At 38.0% G+C, this 22,998-nt stretch overlaps 1 protein-coding gene across 2 annotated transcripts; it reads left to right on the top strand.

Moving 5' to 3' along the window:
• Positions 1–7,328: 7,328 nt before the first annotated feature.
• On the top strand, positions 7,329–16,933 carry SLITRK4 (SLIT and NTRK like family member 4; the record flags this gene model as incomplete). Of its 2 annotated transcripts, XM_080911029.1 has the most annotated exons (3): positions 9,392–11,813; positions 15,822–15,868; positions 16,907–16,933. In XM_080911029.1, the coding sequence occupies 2 exons, from the start codon at positions 9,392–9,394 to the stop codon at positions 15,836–15,838; spliced, it is 2,439 nt and encodes an 812-aa protein (XP_080767155.1). The 2 variants fall into 2 exon arrangements, with proteins under 2 accessions (XP_080767156.1, XP_080767155.1); XM_080911030.1 differs by lacking the exons at positions 15,822–15,868; positions 16,907–16,933 and adding an exon at positions 7,329–7,454 and having other exon boundaries at positions 9,342–11,902.
• Positions 16,934–22,998: the final 6,065 nt, after the last annotated feature.

Genomic DNA, 22,998 nt, shown 5'->3' with positions numbered 1-22,998 from the left:
AAGATCATAAAAAGATAAATTTTATTTTTGATATAGTAATTGGGGTACAGTCATACAGTAACTCATGTCTTTCATAATTTTTTTTCCTATGTTTTAATGCTCCTAATTTTGACCCAAGTTTTAAAGTGTTGAAGCATGCTCTAAAATAAAAGAGGATGTGTTTCTAACAGGATCAATTTCGAAAGGAAGTTATAAGCTCATATTTCCAAGGGAAAAAAATAATGCTCTCATAAAAGGATTAGGGAAAAAGGATCCTCAATCCTTATGACAAAAATAATAATGGTGATGTTTTACTGGCTGGTTATAGCTCCCTTGTTTCCTAAGCAGAGTCAAGCATGGTAGCATGGTAAGACTAAAGAATTCTTGTCAGTTTTTTTTTTTTTGGTCTTCTTTACAAAGCATTAGTTGGCATTATGATATATATATATATATATATACAGCCAATGGGAGTAATTCTTACACAAGACTATTTAGCTCTTAACTTCATTTTTTTAAACAATCTTTATTATCGTAGAGTTGCTGAGCACAGCTCAGCTTATTTGTAGGCCCTAGTCTTTGACAGACAGTGAGATCGATGTGATCTATCCAAGTTAAAGAATGCACACAAAGAAAAATCTTAAGCAAAATAATGATATCCCCATGTTACCATCTGTGGAAGAAATATTTTAGACAATGTAAGTGATACCAAATAGACATTAAAGACAAAATTCCAAATGGCCTTCAACACAATACACACTTATTTATTGCCTTATAGTTTACAAATTAAATTCCATGACTGTGTCATTGACTAGAATTTTTCAGCCTTTAATATGTTAACCACTCAACACATAGCTTCTGAGTAAGAAAAGTTACTAGTCATTTTATAAATAAATCTGGAGGACATGGAGCAGGGGGTTCAGTATCATGTTCTCTAATTTACTCCATGTTATAATGGATATCCGTTCTTTTGTCAGTAGACAGGAACAAACCAAGAGATGAACAATGTTCCTTTACATAATTCCTCTTGGCAGCAATAGAAGCAACTGTCACTTACACGGGACAACTGAGGTATCATTACAGACTGAGGATCACTTTGATATGAGAATCTGAAGACCAGCATTCATATCACAAGCAAAGTATTGGCAACGGGTAAAGAAGTTTGATTTAAGGCATCCTGTCATATAATTGTTACAAACTGCTTCTTACAGTTTATTGACTTATTCTTGTACTAAATATTGATACTCTAATATTTTAAAACAATTATGTCTTGAGTATTTACATTTGGAAAATCTATCATGCATTCAAATCTATTCTCTTTTCAAACTTACAGATGCCAAAACTACTCTGAAGAAAAAGACTTTGGGAGCAATAGAATAGCCTCCTGGCTGCCCCCTATTTACTGTGGGATCTTCAGCAAGTTATTTAACTTCTCTTGTGTCTTTAACTAAATGATGATAAAGAACAGGTATTCGCTAAGTAGAAGTTACCATTATGCCCTTAAATTATAACCCAAAAGCTTTCTTTCACCCACAAATTGCAAAATTATTTGCACAAAATTCTTAGAGTAATAGTAATAATAAGTAGATTCTATTGCTACTTATCCCTTTTCTCTAGGAAATACAAGTTCATTTTAAATAAATTAGATACATTGAGAAATACTAAAATTTTTAAAAATTGGTCAATTTTGCGAATCAATGATCTTACATATACATTTGATTATGAAAAGAGCTTTCCCCAGATTATTGCCTACTTAATAATGTTTCTGTCTGTTTCACTTACAGACCCAAGAAATGCCAAATCTTAATTGTTAAAATACTAGATGATAGACGGTGAATATTCATATTAACTTTAATAGTCTGTGGTATGTGCATGCTAAAATTAAGACTAAAGAGTGAAACACCAAAAGTGAATAAAGGAGGCCTGCTATGCAAGTGGCCAAACTTTGGCACTGATTATATAGGCTTGCTGTTGTCTAATAACTGAGACTTGTTTGAAACTCAAGATATTCAGGAACTTGTTTTAAACCCTGGTACAATTGTTGTCCTGAAAGAGAGGTAGAGAGCATACCTGAGCATCACAATTTTATGGGAAGTACTCCGGAAAAGACAGTTAAAAACATAAGGGGAGGTAGCCCAAACCGTATGGTATATTGACTTCAAGGTCATCAACTCTCTTTTTCCTTAATTTTGTTTATTTATCTAGTTAGTGATTCATTCGTATTTTATGTGCATAGATGTTTTGTCTGTATGAGCGTATCGAATCCTCTAGAACTGAACTTGCAGACAGCTGTCAGCTGCCATGTGGTTGCTGGTACTGGGAAATGAACCCTAGTCTTCTGGAAGAGCAACCAGTGCACTTAACCGTTGAGCTACCTCTCCAGCCCAACTCTATTTTTTATTTACCATAACTAGTACTACAGTTTCTTTAACATTTATCGCTTCTGTATCTGTTCCCTGCCATTTCTTTCAGTTTGCTGTTCTACCTTCATGTTACCGGAACATCTCAGAAGTGTGAAAGTGATTACAGGACTCTGTGCTTCAACTTTACATTGCTTCTAAGCAAAAGGAATATAAAACATACAGCAGTTACCTCTATTTTATGGTTCCATTTAATTTTTTAAAATAAAATAACATGTATTTTAAAACATTCATTTTAGTGAGTTGTCAAATATAAATCACTAATACAGTCATAGTATTTATTGCAATTTTCAGTGTTCTATGTGTTTTTGCTTTCATTCTTCTCTCTTCATACTTGTGTAAAATACAATTTTCCACATTTATTGCAGCTAAGTATAAGTAAGCTCCAGAACAGTTTCAGAAGTTGAATAAAGATGCACATTTAAATAACCTGGTATTTACTGTCCAAATCTGGCCTTTTGAGCTATCCCAGAACTTGAAACATGCATTATATTTTTCAGGCAAAACTTATTCTTTCTATTGAATATTTTTAACATTTATAGCAAAGAACAAACAATTCACCAACCCAGATAAAATACATGGGTATTTATTCCTGAATCCCTTGCATTTAAAATAAATGCCAACTTGTTAGCCATTACCAGTTGCAAATTACACTATGAAGTATAATGCAAATTTGAGCTCTTAATTAGCAGGGTCTCTTTTGATCAAATGTACAACAGTGGGGAAAGTTTTCAACATATTGCAGCTGATACCTAGGGAGGAAACACTTCACCTCAGTGAGAGAGGCTGTGCTGGTACAGGTCCCCTAGTGGGTCTTTAAGCAATATCATTTCATCATCGGTTTCTCAATAAATGTAACAAATTTTACCATTACTGCCCCCACAATTGCTGTCCCTAGGTTATTTTCAAAAGAGAAGAAGATAAAAAAAGAAATCAAGGGAATGGAAAATGTAAATGGAGGATGAGTTATTTATGAAGGTTGCATAAAGAAATAAGGTCGTATCTATGTAGGTGTTTAAATACAGCCCGGGCATCTCTCTTAAACATGATGCGTTCAACAATCATTTGCATAAGTATATACTGATGAAATGAGAAAATGAAAAACCCAAACTAGAAATAGACAACTATACAGATAATACAGAAGGTAGATATTATTGAAAACCAACATGAAGTATCGACTGACTATTGATGTTTGTTTACTTCTTTAGTTTGGTTTGTTCGGAGGATGTTTGGAGCGCTAAACTTCAGTCAGTCATTGCATGTTTGCCTGGAGGGATTCGGGTAGGCAGCATAACTGATTTCAAAGTCATTGTTAGTTGTAGTTTAAAGATTTATCACCTATAAGCAAACACATTTCTGGGTCCTGGCCATTGAGATTTGAGTCAGTGAACTGAGGGAGCACAGGTCTCAGATTTCTCCAGTTCCTGCAAAGAATGGATTGTTACAAATTCTAGGGGTAAAATTTACATAACCTCCACATATTTACCTAAAGCCACTTCCCGCACAGTCAGGAAGTAGTCTTGTTTTCCTTAGCCAAGCACCTACAAGGTACGAGGTTCTCATTCAGAAATCAAGCATTTAAAAGGTGTGCAGACAGCAGAACCCAACTACCCAGTCCCCCAGATTTCTTTGCATTCTAACTGAATTATCAATCCGTTTGAAACTGGTTTGAACACTGGCTTTTCCTTAGGACATTCCTAAATTTCTTGAGTGAAAACAATTAAGCTTTGGTTACAAGGGATTTAGATTTTTGACAGTGGGCTGCTAAGGCCTCCTTAGTGTAAACAAATAGGAACTAAAGAAGTGCTTTTCTTAATCCTTTTCTCTCTTCTCTCTCCCTAGTGTGTCCCTTCCCCTTCACTCTTGATAGTGCCTTCTGGGCAGCCTAAATGCTTCAAACTACACACCCTACTCTCCACCTCCTTCTTAAAGACTCCCATCATTCCCTGCTGCCCCCATCCAAAATCTCCTCCGGATCACCTCCAAAGCCCAGAGAAGCAGAATACACACAATGCCTCTCTTATAGGGCTTGAGCTTGAAACTGGGCATGCTCAGAAGCCAAAGCCTGGGAGGGGGCCTCTATTTCTTCTCCCCCCTCCTCTTGGTTTCAAGCCAAGCTTCAGTCCCTGTCCCACACCTCTTTTCTCTACACTTAACCCCCTGTTCCCACCGCTTCTTAATTATCCAGCTCAATACCCTTAATGCTGAAGGCCCGTGGAGTTATAAAATACATAGAATTAAGCCCTTTTCTCCAAACCCTGGTACATAAACTCACTTTGGGCTAAAGCCTAAGACTTTTGCCTTTTAAACATCAGGCCCCTCACGCACAGACAGGTAGGGGGAGTGCGAATACCACTGGATCCCAGGAAACTGGTCCCAAGAATGCTCCATCCTGGATCGCCTGAGTCTGAAGTATTCCCAGAGCTCCCCGACCCCGTTCTCCCGATGACAATTAGCCAAAGGAACCATACCCACAATATAAAACCCAAGCACGACCGGTGCAATTCAATGCCATTGTTGTTAACTCACCCCTCTACTCTGTAATTATTCAATTCCACCACGTAGACTTGAAGACCCAAGTCCCCTGCTCCCGCCCCCACCCCACCTCCTTGCCTCAGGCTCTCCAATTTTTTTCCATCTCTCTGGGGATTTTGCTTGCTCTCTCGGTGGAATACCTCCCGCGCGTGTGTGTGAGTGTGTGTGTGTGTGTGTGTGTGTGTGTTCGTGCGCGCGTGCGCGAGCGCGTTCCTTTCCTTGTTAGGGTGCTGGAGGAAGAGAAAGGACTCGAGTGTGCATACGTGGTAGGGTGATGGAGGTTAGTGCAACCGCCTTAGGAAACTAAGGTTCCAATGCCCAAGGATCAGGGTCTCTCCCTCTCTAGGTGATGTTTTAGGCAAAAGAGGAGGTAGATGCCAGGAGGAAACCATGTTGTCTTTCCAGTGTGTGGGTAGAAAAGGACTCAAGTGGGGGCGTCTGTTGGAGGGTCAAGGGGCTCAGGAATGTGCGGAGCTAGAAGTGGTTGGGTGCCCGGAGGGAGGGCTGCGTGTGCGCCAGGGGGCGGGGGCGGGGGCGGGGATTCAACGCGTGTATGTAAAGGTGCAGCCCGTGTGCGAGGGTCTGGGTGCGCGCGCGGTGTCTGGCCGGGTGCGCGCGCGCGCCGCTGCCCGCTTGCTTGCCTGCTAAAGGCTGTTCGGTGGGTTTGACTAGCGAGCGGGAGCCAAGAAGCTGGATCCCAGATCAAGTAGAAAGCATCGCGGAAACTGAGGAGCTAGCCGGAACACGGTGGGCCCTGCACAAGACTTGGGGCTCCAGAGGTGGGTGAATTTCAAGCCCGGGCTGCGCGAGCTCCTAGGAAAGGCGCGCTGCTTCTTCCTGGCTGGGCTTGGCACAGTGCATGTGCGCGCGCGCGGAGGGAAGCAGGTAGCTTATTATTTTTAGTTGTTGGAGTCCTGTTGGTTTGGGGCCCGTTGAGTAGTGGACGTGTTGGTTAACCCCCCCCCCCCCGACACACACACACACACACACACACACACACACGCCTCCCACTCGTCTGTCCATAGAGCGATCTCTTGTCCTCCTGGACCGAAAGAATCTGCGTGTCCTTAACATCCCTGACCCAGGGGCAGCCTAGGCAGCAGGCAAAGTGCCCAGGTCTGTAGCACTATGAGCTGTCGGGGTTGCTGCGCTGGGCTGGGCTTTGTGCTCTGAGACCTACTCTCAGGCACTGCGCGTGGACTTGAATGTGGGGTTTCAGGCGGTGGCCGGCAGACTGCTCAGAGACTGCTGGCACTCAGCGAAACAGGCAATATGGGAGGAAGAGCCGGTGGGTAACTCTGAGAGCCCAGTGAAGCTGGGGGAATGTTAGCAGTGACACTTTGCAAGGTTTCTATATGTTAAAGTGATTTCTGGCTGGGTGAATAGATTCTTATAGCTGGCGTGGGCAGGTGGGGGTGGGGGGTAAAGCCCGGGCCACAGCTCCAGGCAACAGAACTATGGAGTCACTCTTGGTGTAGCAAATTGGTCTTTGATGCCCCAGTAGCTATCCCTCGCGGCCTGAACTAGTCATCTCTCCTTGCTCACCCACTGCACGTTCTGGTGAGAGGCCAACGAAAACTCCAGCAGCTACCCCTTGTGGGATGGGAGCGCGCGGAGAAATGTGTGCACAGAGGGACTGAAGGCCCCCCGCGACATCCTGCACAGTACCCCGCCCCCGCCACCCAGCCCGCGAGGCTGCTGCTTGGGCCGGGTACCCAAGAGGGGGCTGCGCGCCGGCTCTGGGCACCGGGATGCGGCAAAACATTGCGGTACGCGCCAGCGGTCCCTCCAACCGCGTCGCCTTCAGGTCGAGGTACCATTCTGGGGATGGCAGTGGCCAGTCTCTCCAGTGTTCTCCTACACCCCCACCCCCACCTCGGCCTTTGGGAAGGGGGCAGCTAAGGTTTTCCCTGTCCACTGCTGTGGAGCCACGTCGACCTGCTGACCCCTTGGCAGTGGTTTGCACTCCGCAGGCTTGCTCGCTCTGCTTGGACATGGAGCGCTAGGAGCGGCACTCTGGTGTATGCTGGATTCATGGTAGGGCAAGGTTTGTGCAGTCCAGGTTAGCCTTGGGAGCAGAACATCTTGCTTGGCACTCTCAAGAGATGGAAGCAAGAATAAGGAAATTCGACCCCTTGGCAAGTCTGAGGGGTAGTTTTGGATACCTAACCAATACTTTGTAATGTTTCGTTTCTCGGTTTGAATATTTGCTGCTTGTGATGATTTTTAGAGTATATTAGAGGTATTTCCTTTGCCTGCAGTTACTCTTGCTGGTTTCTTTTTCCTACCTTCGTTTTTGACAGTTCTCTGGCTCTCGCTGTCTGTTGCCCTCTCTGTACCTCTTTGCCTCCCCTTGGTGGACTGCCTCTTATTCTGCCTGGCTTACTTGCTCCAGCTGCTTTTGGCTTCCTCTGTTTCACCAGAGCTGCATTTGGGAACTTCCTAGCTCATCCTTGCGCCTCCCCCCACCGCCTTTGCTACTTAAAGTAGAAATTACTAATATAAGGGCAGCTCTTCTTGGATGTTCACATATGTTATTCTTCTGCTTCTTGTTTTTGCGCCGAAGTCTGATTATTCCAATTTTATTTTGTCTGGGGTTGTTTAGCTGTCCGTGTTTTGTTTGTTTTTAGTTTGGTTGCATTTTGGTTTCTTTGTTTTTGGGTGGGGGTGGTTAGGAACAAGAAATGACTCAACTGAACCAAAATAGCTGTTGAAAGCTACATCAACACATGGCAAAAAGACCAAGTGAAAATCTTGATTTTACAATTGGAGTTGGTTTGGGTGATGTCATGCTTAGGAACTATGACTTCTTTTTGCAAAGACAGTCATGCTATAATAGTGAATAGGGGAAATGCCTGCCTATATGGCAGCCAAAAAAGCATCTCAGTGGTGCTGGCTATATTCTGAACCAAAGTACTTAAAATGCAAATCTTCCTGGGTCTTGGCTAATGGATTGTCTACCTTGTGACACTTTTGGTTTTACCACTAGCTGATTGCTTGTGAGAAAATAAAAGAATTTCTGTGTGAAATATTTTTTATTGGCACCATTTTCTCACTGTGTCCCTGAGTATTTTGTTTATATGATTAAGATTTGGTAGTGACCATTAAAAAATGCAGCTAGATTCCTCCTGTCCACTACTGGAAAAAATCACAAGCTTAAAATTGCATCAGTAAAATTTAAGCCATTAAAATTCCATGAGACAGAACCCCCCTGTGTGTGTGTGTGTGTGTGTGTGTGTGTGTGTGTGTGCGTGTGTGTTAGAACAAGAGGTTGAATTCAATGGGTTAATTTTTGAACCATTGGACTCTTGCAAAAAGTAATTTTTCATTTGTTTGCAGGCAGGGGCACGGAGTAATCATTTTGGAAGGGTATTTGGGAAGTGAGTGCTTTCCCTAGGACTGAAATATGTAGAATTGAACGTATCTGCTTCTGTAGATAACGCTGCTCCAAGATCGTGGCATGTGGACTCCTCTTCTTCAGCAGTGACAGGCTGTGGTCTGAGTGAAGGTTTACACATTTAACTGACCAAGGGCTCAGTTGGGACTGGGTTCAAACTGACGAATGAAGAACAGGAGAGGGCCAGGCAGGCAGAAGAGCCAGTTCTGGTGGGTGGAAATCCTGCCGAGAAATCAGCTGAGTGATGTAGGAATAAGCAGGTCCCTTTTCTGCTTTCAGGGACTCAAAGACAAAAAGGCTTTTTAACCCCATTTGGGAAATGACTGACATCAAATTAGGTACTGTTCATTAATCTGACAGTTGGTTTTCTAGAGCTCCATAGGGTCACCTGTACTTCTAAAGGTGGCAGATTATGAAAGTGAACTGATTAATTCCAAAGTGTTTACTTAAGTGCCAAAGAGATGGCATTTTTTTTTTTCCAGAGCACCTTTCATAGAGCTCTTTTAACTGTCTTTTTTAAAGAAGCCCAGTCCACGCACAGCCGTCCTCTACTGAAATCTGAGTTCAGTTATGGTCTCTACCCAGCCTCTTTAGCTAGGAGAAGCCTGGAGTATAGATTTCGACCAACTGAGGGATCTTTGTTGAGTTGAGGACATGAAATAAATGATGCCCAAGGTATGTTCATTTAAGTTTCAAATGGTAAGCTTGAGGCTTGTGCTTAAGGGCAAAGTTTGGTGGTTCAAGTTAAAAATCAAATTTGTTAAGGTCAAAGTATGATTTAAAATCTTCTTTCTTACTGTTTGTCATATATCCTACACATGTACATTTTATACAATTTACAGATGTAAAATGTGTGACATTTTTTGTGGATTATTGTTCAGTAAAAAGCAAACCTAGCTATATTAAACACTGCAGTGCTAGAGATTGTAGCCCTGTGTTCACAATGGGATGATTTAAACAAATATTTTTTCAAGGAATGACCACTGAAAAATTGTTTTCTTTTTATTTTTTAGATTATTTATCTTTATTCAGAAGCATAGAGTTGTTTGCTGATTGCAAGAAGATGTTTCTTTGGCTCTTTCTGATTGTGTCAGCCCTGATTTCTTCGACAAATGCAGATTCTGACATATCAGTGGAAATTTGCAATGTGTGTTCCTGCGTGTCCGTAGAAAATGTGCTCTATGTCAACTGTGAGAAGGTTTCAGTCTACAGGCCAAACCAGCTGAAACCACCTTGGTCTAATTTTTACCATCTCAATTTCCAAAACAATTTTTTAAATATCCTCTATCCGAATACATTCGTGAATTTTTCTCATGCAGTATCTCTGCATCTGGGAAATAATAAGCTGCAGAACATTGAGGGAGGAGCATTTCTCGGGCTCAGTGCATTAAAGCAGTTGCACTTGAACAACAATGAATTAAAGATTCTCCGAGCTGACACTTTCCTTGGCATAGAGAACTTGGAGTATCTCCAGGCTGACTACAATTTAATCAAGTATATTGAACGAGGAGCCTTCAATAAGCTCCACAAACTGAAAGTTCTCATTCTTAATGACAATCTGATTTCATTCCTTCCTGATAATATTTTTCGATTCGCATCTTTAACCCATTTGGATATACGAGGAAACAGAATCCAGAAACTTCCCTATATTGGAGTTCTGGAACACATTGGCCGGGTTGTGGAGTTGCAGCTGGAAGATAACCCTTGGAACTGTAGCTGTGATTTGTTGCCTCTAAAGGCTTGGTTGGAGAATATGCCATATAACATTTACATCGGCGAAGCTATTTGTGAAACTCCCAGTGACTTATACGGGAGGCTTTTAAAGGAAACCAACAAGCAAGAACTATGTCCCATGGGCACAGGGAGTGACTTTGACGTACGCATTCTGCCTCCTCAACTGGAGAATGGCTTTACCACTCCCAATGGTCACACTACGCAGACAACCTTGCACAGATTAGTCACCAAACCACCCAAAACAACAAATCCTTCCAAAATCTCTGGAATTGTGGCAGGCAAAGCCCTCTCCAACAGAAATCTCAGTCAGATTGTGTCCTACCAAACAAGAGTGCCTCCTCTTACACCTTGCCCGGCACCTTGCTTTTGCAAAACACATCCTTCTGATTTGGGATTAAGTGTGAACTGCCAAGAGAAAAATATACAGTCAATGTCTGAATTGACCCCAAAACCTTTAAATGCCAAGAAGTTGCATGTCAATGGTAATAACATCAAAGATGTGGACATTTCAGACTTCACCGAGTTTGAAGGACTGGATTTGCTCCATTTAGGCAGCAATCAGATTACAGCGATCAAAGGAGAAGTATTCCACAATCTTACTAACCTGCGAAGGCTTTATCTCAATGGCAATCAGATTGAAAGGCTGTACCCTGAAATATTTTCAGGCCTTCATAACCTGCAGTATCTGTATTTGGAATACAACCTGATTAAGGAAATCTTAGCAGGCACCTTTGACTCCATGCCCAATTTGCAGCTACTGTACTTGAATAACAATCTCTTAAAGAGCTTGCCAGTTTACATCTTTTCGGGAGCACCTCTTGCTAGACTGAACCTGAGAAACAACAAATTCATGTACCTACCTGTCAGCGGAGTCCTTGATCAGTTGCAGTCTCTTACACAAATTGACTTGGAGGGCAACCCTTGGGACTGCACTTGTGACTTGGTAGCATTAAAGTTGTGGCTGGAGAAGCTAAATGATGGGATTGTCGTGAAAGAACTGAAATGTGAAACTCCTGTTCAGTTTGCCAACATTGAATTGAAGTCCCTCAAAAATGAAATCTTATGTCCTAAACTCTTAAACAAGCCATCTGCACCATTCACAAGCCCGGCGCCGGCAATTACATTCACCACTCCGTTGGGTCCTATACGAAGTCCTCCTGGGGGCCCAGTGCCTCTGTCTATTTTAATCTTAAGCATCTTGGTGGTCCTCATTTTAACTGTCTTTGTTGCATTTTGCCTTCTTGTCTTTGTGCTGAGACGCAACAAGAAGCCCACAGTGAAGCACGAAGGTCTGGGGAATCCTGAGTGTGGCTCCATGCAGCTGCAGCTGAGGAAACATGACCACAAAACCAATAAAAAAGACGGTCTGAGCACAGAAGCATTCATTCCACAAACCATTGAACAGATGAGCAAAAGTCACACCTGTGGCCTGAAAGAGTCAGAAACTGGGTTCATGTTTTCAGATCCTCCGGGACAAAAGGTCATGATGAGAAATGCTGCTGACAAGGACAAAGATTTACTGCATGTGGACACCAGGAAAAGACTGAGCACAATTGATGAGCTGGACGAACTATTCCCTAGCAGAGATTCCAATGTGTTTATTCAGAATTTTCTTGAAAGCAAAAAGGAATATAACAGCATTGGTGTCAGTGGCTTTGAGATTCGCTATCCTGAAAAACAACAAGATAAGAAAAACAAGAAGTCACTGATAGGTGGTAACCACAGTAAAATTGTCGTGGAACAAAGAAAGAGTGAGTATTTTGAACTGAAGGCAAAACTTCAGAGTTCCCCTGACTACCTACAGGTCCTTGAGGAGCAAACAGCTTTGAACAAGATATAGGTCATGTAATCTGACTTCATACAGAGGACATTATTTAATGATGAAAGTGCCTTTTGTTGACTTCTAATTTCCAAATACTATATTATCATTAGGCATAGAGGCAGGTGTTTCCAAGGGTATCTCATTAACTGTAGCTGTAAAGATGTGTCAAGTAGAAGAGAATTCCCTTAATAGATTTTACTACATAAAACCTATACTGTGGAGTCCTGTGGGGATACTGCAAACTCTATTGCCAAAGGGATGCTTTATAAACATAATACACTGAATTTAACCTCAAGAGGCAAATCAGTTTTGTATCCTGATGCAAAACCTTCGTCTCTTTGTGCTTTGTAAAGCAAACTCAAGAAAACTGGTACCAGTGTGTTTGTACCTCAGCTGGGTCCTTCATCTTGCACGTAGATTAAGTTGGTGAAACTGGAATAACCCTTTTGATTTGTGGCATTGTAACAACTCTGTGTAAAGATTATCTGAAAAGTGTAAAAAATACAAACACATAAGCATGCAAAGAGAGAACATTTGATAGTATTTGTAAATCGGTAAAATTTATGGCCTGCATCTTGAAATCGCTGGATTTATAACGTTAAATTGTGCAAATACTTGTTTAAAATATACCATGCATTACATAATTATAAAATAAATTTGAACACTTTAAGTATTACCTGTCTATACATAAAAACCTAAAGGAGAAAAAAGTCAATGTGAGTTACATAGCATTTGTGGTGATCTAGAGAAAAACATGATGTTTATCAGAATTAAACATGGCTCAAATTAAACTAGAGTTTGTTCTCAGTTATGTCAAATACCCACAATCCTTAAAGGTTGTCCAAAATTAGCAAGTGCTTACCGTGTGAGCGCACCCAAAGCTATTTTTGTAACATAATTCATATTTATGAAGTACTTTGTATACTAAATAGAAAAACATGTACTCCTTAATATGTATTTAATATGCTTGACTTATTCTCCTGATCACAGCAAATTTATCAGTAAGTATAAATTTAGATAGGAAAAGAAATATAAAATGAAACAGATGCTAATGTGTACAAAAATATTTTGGACTTTGTGATCAGGTATAATTTAAAAGCAGAAAAAAACACAAAAATACACAAAAAAAATAAAAAAAAACAGTACTGTGATATTCTTGTGAATTTAGCATATTATCTTCAGATTTGTTACCAACTGTGCATTTTAAAATAGGCTCCTTAGTTTTATAGTATTGTGTCTGGGGCAGTTGTTATTTGCCATCAATTGTCTTGCTTTTCAGGATTCTATGAGCTTAATTCAAATAGTTTTAATTGCAATATTTAACAAATTACTGACTAAGGTTAATAGTATCTTGTATGCATCAGTATCCTGTTCTTTCATCATTCTGACCATCAGATAATCTAATAGAACTGTAAACATCGTGGTCATCTTGGCTATCAAAGCCACCCTGTTAAGTGCTTGCACTGGTCTCAGATGAATTCATGATCTACAACTACAACAGATATGCCCCTGTGTTTGCGTGTGATGTTAAGTTCTAGATCAAAATTGGTCCAATGATCCAAGTATTTGATAATCGGTTGATATCAGAAGATGTTTAGGAGGTATGATTAGCAAACCAATATTCAGAAAGTCATTGTCTTCTTGGTCATCTCTCTCTCTCTCTCTCTCTCTCTCTCTCTCTCTCTCTCTCTCTCTCTCTCTCTCTCTCTCTCTCTCCTCTCTCTCTCCTCTCTCTCTCTCTCTCTCTCTCTCTGTGTGTGTGTGTGTGTGTGTGTGTGTCTTTGTATATCTGTCTGTGTGTGTGTTGTGATGTGATTGATGAATTACTGTATTATTCAGTAAGGTAGCTGAGAAGACATACAGACATTCTTCATGAATTGCAAGTGGCAGTTGTATTTCTGCAGCTTCCAAAAAGGATATTACAGTTAAAGTTGTAACAGCAATCCCTTTATTAAATGCTAATTTCAAGAATTTATGTGTTTGATCCAACTTTTTAAAAAAGAAAACCTTAACATTATTACCGAAGTGTGCATATGTATGTGTGTGTATGTGTACATTCATGTGTGTTTGGGTGTATATTCCCAAGTAGAGATAACTTGTAATTTGGAGGGTTTTTTTATAGCAAATAAAAATCTCCCTATGTATGTGCTGGTGCTCTTAAAACTTTAATGTTTAATTTTCAGTTTCATGATAATGTCTGTGAAAACTTCATATGAATATAAATACATTCAGACAAATAATTGCTTTCTGATCTTAAAAGAAAAGAATTATATTCAAATGCTAATTTTCATCTGCAGTTTCATAAGGACATTGAATATGCCATTACCATGCATGCACGCATCCATGGATTAAAGGGCTCCTAATGCATACTGACAGGATAAAGATGCAAAGTCGTCTAACAAAGTGTTTTTGTTTATTCCATCAAAGTGTGGATTCAGAAATCTTAAATGGACACTTATGGGAGGAACCAGAAAGCTCCATGCATAAGCTGGGGATAATAGGTCATTAGGATGATGTATTTTTATTCAGTGTGGTGGTGTTTGGAAGATCTTTCAAGGTTATCAATAATTGTCAAGCCTAAGAGTACCTGCCATCACCTCAAAGCTTGCTGTAGTATATTGGCTATCTCACCCTCTTCTGCTGAAAGCTATTCATGTTCAAAATATTTTTAAGAAAAAAATAATTTAATTGTATGTGGTTATTTGGAGGTTCTAATTGTAAATGGAAGTAACAAATCCTTGGTTAAGGCTAGTATACTTTCCTTAACTAAAGTCATTGTGCCTACATTATACCATGTATGCTAATTTGCACCTGTCTCTCATTAGTTCTTGTATCTTTTATGATACTGTAGTTAGGTATAAATTCTGAGTTGAGTACAAGAACAGTTAAAATGCTGTATCTACATTCTGTTGGCTTCAACTATAATCTTGATGTTAGTTTAACCCCTTGAGGTGTGATATGTAAATGGTAAAACATTTTAGTAGACTGATTTAAATCTTAAAAGCCAAGAAGAGATCATTTCCAATGTGGTATGCCACAGTGTGGCCTTCTTGGCATGATATTCTTGTGTATGAACTGAGTTAGAACAGCTGCAGAGAAAACTAGACCTTAGGACATCAGTGAAGGGGTGAGATGATATATGTGTCCGTGTAATATAAATCAAGTTTTAAATTATTTTTTTATGAAATCAGTAAAATAATTCAATTCCTTATAAGTAAATCTTTGTGTAATTTTATGAGAAAGCAGCTATTAAAGTACAGTGATTCAAATCTATAAGGCAATTTATATCCTATACTTAATTTTTCATGCTAAATAACAGTATCAACAAATGTGTTAATTATGAAGTTATCAAAGTTATTAAAGACCATTATAATTTGTTGCTTTACACAAACATTTAGTTTTGTACGCCATAAGGATGCATAAATACTAAAAGTCATGGGCTCCTGAGTAATGTCATATGTATTTTAGAAATATCAGAGTCAATCTTAAAAATGTATGAAGAAAATGTTAATCTACAGGATCATTTGCATGACATTTACATGGAGAGTATATGAAATGAGCAAAGTAAGATTGTTTTATTTCATTTTTTTCTTTTTTTCATTTTTTTGTTATTGTTGTATCCAAAGACTTAGGGAGCAAATATATTAAGAATGTATTTATAGTTACTATTTTGAAATAAAGTAGAGAATATGTATTATATTGGTTTTGCCCTAATTTGATTATTTCTATTTTAGATAAATTCATTTCAAAAATCAAGTATTGCTATAAAATGTAAATTAGAGCAAAGAACAGTTCTAATGAATTTTGTGTTGAATTACAGCAAGATATTAGAATTCATTAAATGCCATTTTTCTGAAAGTAATAAAGTTGTTTGGTACAATGTTATTTCTGGAGCAGCATTTTGTTAAGTATATTTATCTTTTCATTTTTTTTTCAGAAGAAATTAAACAGTAACCAAACTGATTATATCACTCAAATTTGAGGGTAAGATATATAGCTTTATAATACTGTTTACACTCAACCTAATTGTTAAGCCACTGTTAAAAGATGTTTTCTTTACAAATCTAGTTGCACTATGTATTCTTTTGTACTAGTCATCTGGTAGAGAGCAGCTGTCAGACAGTGTTAAATATCAATATATTTTGATCCTTTTGCATTCTCATCATTTGGAATGTAATATAACCTTAAATCATCACATATTACTATTCGGTCTGAAATATCAATGCAGATATTTTTAAATAAACTTCAGAACTTTTACACCCTATAGCAAGCTTGACTGATTTCAAGTTACTGTGGTAAATGGTTATTTTTAACGTAGTTTCTTTTAAAGAAACCAAAGAGATCAGTCAATCATTTGATGCATGTGCTGTGGTTGGGAAAAAAAGTGAACCAATTGCATTATAGTTAAATTGAGAGTAGGAAAAAATATCAAAAGGCTGCATTTACCATAAAGTGGTTTTAAACATGTATCCTTAAGGTACATGAAGCAAAGTACACAGAAGTATAAATTAATATTTGTGGCTTTACCTTTATGCGTAAACTGTGCTGAAAGTTAACACACTATAGATAGCTAGCACAAGGCAATTTTCCTCAGTCACTCCATCATGTAAACAATGGCCATGCTCGTGGTCAGTGTTCTTGCAATTACTTACGAATCAGATGAACTGAACAACATTATTGGTGGTACCACTTACTAGGAACAGTTACAAGCTAATTGATGATTTTTATTTCGCAGTTGCAGATTTCTAGGAGATCTCTCTTTTGTTAAATTAAAACCAAATGGGAGATCAAATGAACCTAAATAACTTACTTTTTTATTTAACAAAACGGCCTGTAGTGTAAATTTTAATTTAGTTTGATTGGATTGCTTTCTTTATTCAATATAGTTTTCAGTGGTTTATAGGATAGCATTGGAGACAGACAATTTAAAGAAAGTGGTTTTATTATCTCATGTGTAAAACACTACAATTTTTAAAAAAAAATTGTAAAATTTATTTTTTAATTTGCTGTTCTCACAACTAGACAGAAGAAATCCACTGAAGGACTGAGGCAGTTGAATACTGCTCCATAAAATATGAGACTCAGAGTATAAAAGATTGGAACTCCACATTGCTTGATAACTACAAGTTAGATCGACAAAAGAATCCAGAAACAATAGACAACTAATCAATCTTTCCCTATAGTTTACTTTTGTAGACACTGCCTGCATATAACATAAATTCTAGTCATTCTAATATTACAATAGGACAAATTGTTTTAAAAATTCACAAATGAAGTCTTTAGAGAACAAATGGGGGCATACAATGAATCAATATCCTTTACTTTTAAATTGGCTGTAGAGAGACAAGGCAGTCTTTTTAGAGTTTTTTAAACAATATATTTCTCCCAATTGGCAATCTATAAATAGTAGTTCATGTCAGATGCTGTTGATAAACATCCGAGGAAGCTCTGTTGTGCAATGGATATTAATTATGGCAACGTTTGAGAATCACATTAAGCTCTGTTCTCCCTACTAAAAATTGCAATGTATATTTCCATCATTGTTTTATGTAAACTGAATCATTGTACTAAAATTCTGGAGTTGGTATGGAGTAACATTAATGCTGTTTTCATGAATAAAAGTCTTTTCTTATAGGTCATATGTGTAGCCATTCAGTGTTTTTATTAGTCTAAAATTATCCAAGCTCAAGAGCAAAGAGAAATTCAAACAATTTGCTATTTGTTTGATACAGTTTTCAATTAATTTATATAATTATGGAACTTATACCTGTACATGTGCAACAAAGAAAGTAATGCATGCTAATAGTGGATGATACACAATATATATATAGTTGATAAATATCAAAATGTTCCTGCCTCTAAAGTTTGCACACGAAGTAGCTAATTCATCCCCAGATAATCATTACTTTCTTATCATTTTAAATTGAAACCGAACCTGACTTGAGTTACAAGATTTCCTTTTGATTTTCCTATTTTTTTTTTAAAAATATTTCTCCTTTGGGTCTTCACTGTGTGTACTACTTACTAAATGATTGGTGTCATGTGCTATTTATAGAACTCCAGCTAGGGTGTGAATCCAGCCTGCTATACAGCCTTGCATAAGCATGCTCACAGAGCCACATAGACACACCTACAGGCAAAATAAGTAACCCGAGGTGATGTCCATAATTAAAAATCACTAGAACATGTAAATCTATTTTCAAAGAATGGCCATTAATTGAAACTGGTCACTAGAGATGAGATAGGACAATAAGATCAACGGAGTATTCACAAGAACAAATATCAGACCTCAGAGTCTAATTGCTGAACAATCTACATGGTAAAAATATAACAAGTATTAGACGTATTTACTTACTTTACCTATGGTTTTTCTTTTAAATTAACATGAAATCCAAGCAGTGCCTATGATCTTCATAATTATATATATACATATGTATGTATGTATGTATACATAGATAGATAGACAAATGGAGTGATAGACAAATAGAGTGATTGAGGAGAGATAGAGCAATGATAGATAAACTGGTCAAATGAAACATCTAATTACTTTTTATATCCCTAAAATAATAATTTTTATTCAATAATGTTATGGATTAATTTTGAATCCTTCTGAATTGTCACATTTGTTAAAATGATGACAAGCAATATTTTTCTTTAAGAGAAGTACTAGGCCAACATATATACCATATGTAAGATATTTTTAGGAAATAAAATAGATCACTCACTGTAAATATTTGGGTTCCAATGTTGTAGTAAAATCTTGCTAGGTCTTCTGGTTTGTTTTCAGGATTTTTACTTCAGTAGAATATATTAAGTGCCTATTTCAGAAGCCATTTCCTGAAAGAAGCCCCAGGAAGTCATGTATCTGCCATGGATCCCTTTGCTCCGTAGCAGGATATGCCATCTTTGCCAAGTCCTCCCTGCTGAAAATGATTCTCTTCTGCTGTTAAGAACAGCCAGAACTATCTATGGCACAGGCTAGTTTAGGGGAGATTCTCTTTTACATTTTTTTTGTTTTTCTAGTGGCAATATGTACAATCTAAAAAGGTTTCAGAGGCCAATATTCACCACCATAAGATTATGATATGCAAACGCATTTTGGCTTTGTGTATTTTTTCACACTGCATCTTTGTTTTGGTTCATCAGTTATCTTGCAGCCCACAGGAATTGCTTGTCATTTTATTCTATACTATACTTCAAAATGGAAACTACTCTCCACTGTGGAAATTCACAATTATTTAAAACAAAGAGTCATCATCACACTGTATTACCAGTTTCCTTCTGGAAGACTTAGGAATATAAAAAGAATAGTATAGTAAGTCTTGTTGTCATGAAAATAATTATAAGAAGACAGACTGAGTTATCAACATTTGGAACAAGTTTCTTGTGTTTTAGATTTTCTTGCAATGTGATTAGAGCTCAATGGTTTAGGTTGTAAACCAGAATCTAAGGAGTCCCTACTCCAACTTCAGAAGAGCATTATTGCTGACGTTGGTAGGGGGTATAAAGGGTTAGAGCAAACACGGCTATCATTTTCTCTTTACATTCAGTACTTGAGAAAATATTTATTTTAAAAAAAAGTGATTTGGTACAGCTGCTGAAATGCTGCTGCATCAATTCCAACCATGAAAATTCACTAAGCCTTATTTTCAGTATGTAACTAAGGAGTTATGCAGAAATGTGTATTGGAAACTGGATAAAGCCATCAGGATTAAGAAATCAACCAGTGTATCCTGAAGGAAAACAGGCTTTAAGAGAATCAAATAGAAGCATTTAATTACAATTACATCTGGGTCCACCAACCCCACTTTGAACTTGTCATTTTTTTCCCTAAGCTTCATTGTGGGTATTATAAGAAACTAAAGCTTAGTCTAGAAGCAATATTTCCACTCTCTGTTTATTCATTCCAGATGCCTACTCCCCATCACAAAGCAGACTGAGCTTGCAGACTTGATCATTTAATCCCAAATACATAAATGATTTCAGGCACTTGTTTTAATAGAAGTCTGTCAAAAACGCTTAGCCTTTAAAGTGAACTATACCTAGATAAAGCTACACTAAATGGTCTTTTGACCAATACTCCTTATCAAAATTTGGGTAGACCAAGTAAGTGTTGATGAATAAACATCTTCACTGTTTAAGGACCATCAAAGGAAGATAGAGTAACTTTCTAAATCAAATGAGTTGGTTCCTACCATTTCAAGAAAGACTTGAGAGGGAGCAAGAGTTATCCAAGGTTACATAATTTATTATTGAGACCATATTCCAGGATCTCCTGACACATAGCTTAATGATGCTTACCCTGTACTGTTTTCTTTTCTCTGTAAGTTCCATAGAGTTGATGAGAATCTATGGCTGAGGCTATATGAGACACTCCATTGATACCAAACTGCAATTTTCACAAGGTTCCACAGCAGCTTATAACTAGCAGGAACCAGCTATATAATACCTGGACTTCTTTATCCTTGGTGTCCAATGTGAGAATGATCCAGAAAAGGAAAACAAAAGTTATCTGAAAGCAATTATCCAAATATAGCCTTACACTGGATGATCTTTGAAGACATTCCACAAATTAAGAGTGTGAGAAGATTCTGGGTTATGCCCTGATACTGAAGTCAAAATTACCAAGCAAAATTTGCCCTGAACATCCAAAAACTTGATCTATTGAAATTTATTGGTAAATACTATCTTCTATACACTGTATCTGCAAATCAAATATAACTCACAAATATTACTTATATATTAAACATTATGTTAGATGAGAAATATAATAACACCTATAATTGTCAATACTTTTGTACTGGGTCTTGGCATTTTTACAAAAGAAAAAATGCTTGCTCTGTTCACTGCACTAAAGATGGCATCATAGTACCAACCTCATGGAATGTGCTGGTATTTATTATTTCAATTAAAATTCTCAATTTTTCACTGTACTTTCGGCTGGTAAATGAAACATGGGGGTCTTTTGCATTGTATTCTTTTCAGTAATTGCAGCTGGGCCATTTCTTTTTAAATTTGCACTTAATTAGATGCGATTGTAATTTATTCCAGAGAATTATAATTATTATAAAGTTGTAGATCAACAGAAAATGTTAAGAACAAGTGAAAATTATTTTAACCATAAAAACACCATCCTCATTAATATTCATTACAATTTCATTCTACTGATATAGAAAGTTATCTTTAAAAGAAGAGGGGAAAAAAACTATGTCTTCAGGTCTTAAGAGTTTTCATTCTTTAGGTTTTCTAACTTTTTAAAGATTTTTGTAGTATTTTGTGATGGCTGTAAATGCAATTATGATTTTGTTCTATTCCAATACTATTAATGAGAATACATCAAACGTGACTACTCCATAGTCCCTGTGCCTTTAAAGTACAAACTTACTTCTTCAGGTACCAGTAACTCATTCTGAGCTAACAGCTTTATACTTTGACTCCTGTTTCACCTCTAAATAGTCAGAAAAAATAAATAACCTCTGCCTAATCAATTCTGCATTAAACTTAAGAAAAAAATAGACAGAAATAGACATTTCTCTCGATTGAGCACTAGCATGCTGAAATTTTGATGAGAGTGGCCTGTACTCACACAAGACCTTTGTTCTTTCCACAGTGCATGTTGAGGCTTCTACCAATTCGTCCTGAACTGGAAGTCCCACCACACCTCACTCAAGCACCTTCTCTGTGGTAGTAGTCATGTACTCCCACCCATATTAAAGTCTTTTTCCATTCTCAATTGTTTTTTTTTTTTTTTTCATTTGATAATGGGTTTTCTTAATTCACAGTCAGATACCAGATACACAATCATTTTTCAGAAAAGACAATGCCAAGAAATAGGAAGCAAGACTACATTAATGGATCAGATGATAATATTTCAAGCTAGTCAACAAGACAAACTAAGCCTCCCTTAGTACCCTTCAGCCTTATCATGTACCAAACTGCTATAGCTCAGCTCCGTGGTGACTGACATGGACTTAAGCTGAATGTAAAGCTCATTCTCATGCCAGAATCTTTTAATTCAATCTTATTCAGTATCAGACTGGAGCAAAGGAGTGGGTTTGGCCAGTTCAATGACATTCGAATTAAAATCCCGAGAAGCTCATATTCCTTGCTGAAGACTGGAGTTGGAGAGGGTCTATGATGCCAAGGAAATAGTCTGAGCTAAGGCATGCATGTGGTGAGGAAAGCAGAAGCTATATCGGGATTAGTAGACATTACTGCAAAGTAACAGAACAAATACTGATTTCGCAATCCATATGATCTCTATTACAAGCAACTTACTATGCACTTGTAGGATAAAATAATAGGCAGAAAAGAAGCAAACCTATTGATGTAGCTGTGTTTCTGAGAAAACATTTATTGACAAGAATAAAATGGTGAACAAATTTGGCCTCTAGGCCAAGGGGCTGAATGCCAGGCTGCTCAAGAGCCTAGTAGGAGTGGAACTTTGTTGGGTATTAGAAGTCAATGAATGTTTTCAGAAACATTGGCATCATAAATATTGCTACAGACAAGGCTGGTATATGGAAGCTCAAGTAAAAGATGCAGAGCAGTGTTTAAATGGAGAAAACACTAATTCATTGTCTAGACCAAGCTGCCCAGGAACTCGTGGAATCTACCCGCATCTGCCTTGTGAGTGACACATGTCATGCATCTGCATAACCAGATGTCACTTACAAAAGATTCTGCAGCACTAGTTAGTAACCTAAATTGAGGGTCAGTGGTGACAGTGACTTTACATTCCAAAGTTTATAAAGGTGCCTTCCATTGAGATGTCTAAGGTAAAGGTTTGATAGATAGGACCATAAGGCAATGATTATAGCTGGAAGATTTGTTCTTTACTAAATTTTCAACTTCTCTGTGTTTCTTCAGTATCCAAATCCCCTGTTGTGCTCAGAGCAACTTCCCAGATGCTTTGTGTGGAATGCTCAGGAATCCACATTTTAAAGTCCTCTGAGTTTTTGTTATTATTTATATTCAATTATGAGAATGCGTGATGTTGGGGAAACTTGGATATATTTGTGTGTGTGTGTGTGTGTGTGTGTGCACAAAGCATATACACATGCATGTGTATGTGTGTGGCAGCCAAAGAGAAAACCAAAGGGCTATAGAGCCCA

The sequence above is a fragment of the Micromys minutus genome (assembly GCF_963924665.1).
Source record: "Micromys minutus genome assembly, chromosome: X".
In the NCBI taxonomy this organism is placed as follows: domain Eukaryota; kingdom Metazoa; phylum Chordata; class Mammalia; order Rodentia; family Muridae; genus Micromys; species Micromys minutus.
This window is presented reverse-complemented; position numbering and strand designations above follow the sequence as displayed.